General features: G+C 55.9%; 1 protein-coding gene across 2 annotated transcripts; it reads right to left on the bottom strand.

Annotated features, from left to right (window-relative positions):
• Positions 1-1,073: 1,073 nt before the first annotated feature.
• On the bottom strand, positions 1,074-2,427 carry LOC129528613 (choriogonadotropin subunit beta variant 2-like). Of its 2 annotated transcripts, XM_055370013.2 has the most exons (3): positions 2,208-2,418; positions 1,641-1,808; positions 1,074-1,405 (listed from the first exon to the last, which is right to left on the bottom strand). In XM_055370013.2, the coding sequence occupies exons 1-3, from the start codon at positions 2,214-2,216 to the stop codon at positions 1,091-1,093; spliced, it is 492 nt and encodes a 163-aa protein (XP_055225988.1). In that variant the 5' UTR covers positions 2,217-2,418; the 3' UTR covers positions 1,074-1,090. The 2 variants fall into 2 exon arrangements, 1 of the variants encoding a protein (XP_055225988.1); XR_010132197.1 differs by lacking the exon at positions 1,074-1,405 and having other exon boundaries at positions 1,667-1,808; positions 2,042-2,427.
• Positions 2,428-3,961: the final 1,534 nt, after the last annotated feature.

Here is a 3,961-nt window from a genome sequence, read left to right as displayed (position 1 = left end):
ACCCGGGAGGCGGAGCTTGCAGTGAGCCGAGATTGAGCCACTGCAGTCCAGCCTGGGCGACAAGTGAGACTCCCCCTCAAAAAAAAAAAAATTGATTGGAACATCCTCCAGGATGCAAGACTCTCGGTTCCTTAGAGTTCTACAGGAAGGATGGCAGAGTGCAGTTGCCCAGAGGTGAAGTCCCATCTCTGCCATTTGTTGGCTGTGTGACCGGGCACAAATCATTACTTTCTCTGATCCTGTATTTTACCATCTGTTGCTATTGAGTAATAGTAGTTGACTATTTTCTAGTTTTATTTTTTTATTTTTATTTATTTATTTTTTTTTTTTGAGACGGAGTCAGGCCCTGTCACCCAGGCTGGAGTGCAGTGGTGCGCTCTTGGCTCACTGCATCTCTGCTTCCTGGGTTCAAGCAATTGTCCTGCCTCAGTCTCCCGAGTAGCTGGGACTACAGGCGCACACCACCACACCCAGCTAATTTTTGTATTTTTTTTAGTAGAGACAGGGATTCACCATGTTGGCCAGGCTGGTCTCAAAGTCCTGAACTCAGGTGATGCACCCGCCTCGGCCTCCCAAAGTGCTGGGATTGCAGGCGTGAGCCACTGCGCCTGGCCAAACATTTTTAATTGTTATATTATTATTATTATTATTATTATTATTATTATTATTATTATTACTTTTTGAGATGGAGCTTTGTTTTTGTTGCCCAGGCTGAAGCGCAATGGCGGGATCTTGCTCACTGCAACCTCCGCCTCCTAGGATCAAGAGATTCTCCTGCCTAAGCCTCCCAAGTACCTGGGAGTATAGGCATGCACCACCACGCCCGACGATATTTTGTATTTTTAGTAGAGATGGGGTTTCTCCATGTTGGTCAGGCTGGTCTGGAACCCCTCACCTCAGCTGATCCACCCACCGCAGCCTCCGACAATTACAGGCGTGAGCCACCGCGCCCAGCCGTCCACCTTGTTTTCTACCAGAGTTCTGTACTGTGACTCTGTATAAAGTGGTTTGGAAGCTGGACCCACCCTGTGTGTGTGTGGTTGCCCTGAGCCCACAGAAAGACACCTCCAGAGTGCGGATTGAGAAGCCTTTATTGTGGGAGGATCGGGGTGTCTGAGGGCCCCGGGAGTCGGGATGGGCTTGGAAGGCTGGGGGGAGGGGCCTTTGAGGAAGAGGAGGCCTGGAAGCGGGGGTCATCACAGGTCAAGGGGTGGTCCTTGGGACCCCCGCAGTCAGTGGTGCTGCGGCGGCAGCGTGCACATTGACAGCTGAGAGCCACGGCGTAGGAGACCACGGGGTTCACGCCGCGCGGGCAGCCAGGGAGCCGGATGGACTCGAAGCGCACATCGCGGTAGTTGCACACCACCTGAGGCACGGGCGGCAGGACCCCCTGCAGCACGCGGGTCTGGAAGCCGTGTGAGTGGGGGAATGAGCATGTGCCTGGGGCCAGCGCCTCAGCTGAGCTCCCCGGCTGCCCCCACCGGTCTCAGACTCAGGAGTCCAGGAAGCCCTCTGTTCCTGCCCTCCCACACCCCATTCCGCAGCCCCTGACCAGAGAGGCAGACCACCCTTCCTCCCCGGCTGCCTCTGTGGGTCTGGCCCTGAGGTGGCAGCACCTGCCCCGGCTCCGGGCAGCTCACCATGGTGGGGCAGTAGCCGGCACAGATGGTGGTGTTGACGGTGATGCACACGGGGCAGCCCTCCTTCTCGACAGCCAGGGTGGCATTGATGGGGCGGCACCGTGGCCGAAGCGGCTCCTTGGATGCCCATGTCCCGCCCGTGCTCAGCAGCAGCAACAGCAGCAGCCCCTGGGGCAAGGACACTGCTTCACCCGGGTCTGAGACCGCAGCCCCGAGTCCTGGCCTTCCCATCCCGCGTGGTACACCACCCACAAAGACCCAGAGACCCTTCCCGGCATCTCCTATTCAGGACCCACCACCCCGACACCTGCCTTTCAGAGCCCACCCCACAGCCCAGAGGACCTGAGATACCCCAACATTTCAGATCCCCACCCTCAGGAACTGCCCCACCTGAAGCTTACTGGGGGTCACGCTCCTCCAGAAAGAGGCCTCCTTCCACAGCTCACACTGGTCTGCCCCTTCTCATGCCAGTGATGGCCTGGAAGGAGGTGGAAGGTGCCCAGGGGCCCTGCAGTCTTTCCTGGAACATCTCCATCTTTGGTGCCTGGAAATGTGGATGTACCCTACCTTTGACATGTCTCTCTCTTAGCGGGATATCTTCCGCAAGCACTGGGAATGTGGACATGGAAAGTAAATTGAGTCTCCGTGGGGGAGGGAGACAGGGAGTGAGGGGTGTTGGACGCGGCGCGGGAACCCGGCCGGAGTCAGCGGACCCAATGGGCTGCTCTCTCTCAGATACAGTTCCCCTTCCTCCCTCCAGGGGGCGCCACGGAACACAGGGCCCTCACTGGCCCTGGGGACTGGGTGACGTCAGGGGTGAGCCTCTTGTGATTGGCTCCCTCACCCTGCGTAAGGTCAAAGGGAAGAAAGGACAAGCCCCGACCCCAGGAGCCTTTGTGGCTCTGGCCCATTGCGCCGGCCTTCGGGCCCTCAGGGAGGCGAGGGTGCGAGAGCCTCGAGTTCGAGGCCGACCTCCTCCAAAAAAACTTTCTTTTTATCGTTCCCTATATAACAACAAACCATAAAGGGAGGACGCCTTGGTAGGAAGAAATGACATCTTCCTAAGTGTTTTTAAATTACTTCAATGTATCTTTTTTTTTTTTTGGGAGACCGAGCCTTGCTCGGTCCTCGGGGGACCTCCCTGCCTCTCAGCCATGGCGGTTGTCACCTGTGGTAAACAGAACGGCGGGAGCAAGTGGGATGTCCCACTACTCGGGCTGAGGCAGGAGAATCACAGGAACCTAGGAGGTGGAACCTCCTCGCCCAGGAGGGGCGCGGCTTCGGACTTAGCTTCTGCCCAACGAGAGAGGGCCTCCCCGTGACTGGGCTGCCAGGTTAGCCACTTGACCCTGGTGCCCCCAACGAGGGATTCAGCCCGAGCCCCACCTCTCCCTTAGGGACCTCCGCCCACTCTACCCTCAAGCCAGGGTGCCCGGAGCGCTCCCCGGAAATGCGTGTGCTTCAGGTGATTTAACTGATTATTGAATAGGCCCGCAGGAGGTGTGTCCTGCCCCCGAGGCCGCAGCCTCGGAGGACATTATCTGGACTTAGTCCCTTTCCCGCGATGCCATCAAGCTGGACAATTTTAAGGTCTGTTTCTTTCCCACTGTCGGGTATAGGTTGGCACAGGGAAGAGGGCTAGAAACCTGACTTGAGCTCCCCGCCCAGGGCTGAACTCTCCAGCATCCTGATCGCTTCTCATTCAACCTTGCTTATACTCCCCGTGTGATCGGTAGCTCTTTATCTCAAAACAGAACATTCGAAGCCAACCCCTGCCTGCTCTCACCAAGTAAGATTTCTCATTTGAACCCCAGCTCCCAGATACTTAAAGGCCTTCCGTAGACCATGTCCTCAAGGTCCCCTGGCCATCTGCTTGCATGTTCCAGTTTCTCTCCTCCCCCATGCACATCGTGAAATGTGCCCTCCCACTCCCCAGGATGAGCAAGGTGGTGTCCTCTGTGACTGAGCAGTCAGCAGCTTAACACCAAAGGTCACCAATGATCAAATCCATGAGAGATGATCCGAGGAGTTATGTATTAGGGCTACGAAAGAGTAAACACTCAGTAAATAGTGGCTATTATCATCATCATCATCATCATGATTACTCTCAATTTCCCCCTGGAGAACTCCTATTCAACCTTCAAAACCCCATGTGGTGGCACCCATCCTGCAGAGATTGCGCTCAAATTCAGAGAGTTGTGATTTTGTGATGATTTGATGAGTTCCCCAACTGGGGTCCGTAGAGCAGCTGGGCCAACCCTGAGGTCTCTCAGCATCCAGCTCTGTTCTTTTTCTGCCTGACCAGTTCCTGGGTATAAGTC

This window comes from Gorilla gorilla, chromosome 20 (genome assembly GCF_029281585.2).
Source record: "Gorilla gorilla gorilla isolate KB3781 chromosome 20, NHGRI_mGorGor1-v2.1_pri, whole genome shotgun sequence".
NCBI lineage: Eukaryota > Metazoa > Chordata > Mammalia > Primates > Hominidae > Gorilla > Gorilla gorilla.
Note: the sequence above shows the minus strand (reverse complement) of the source record. Positions and strands in the feature narration are given on the sequence as shown.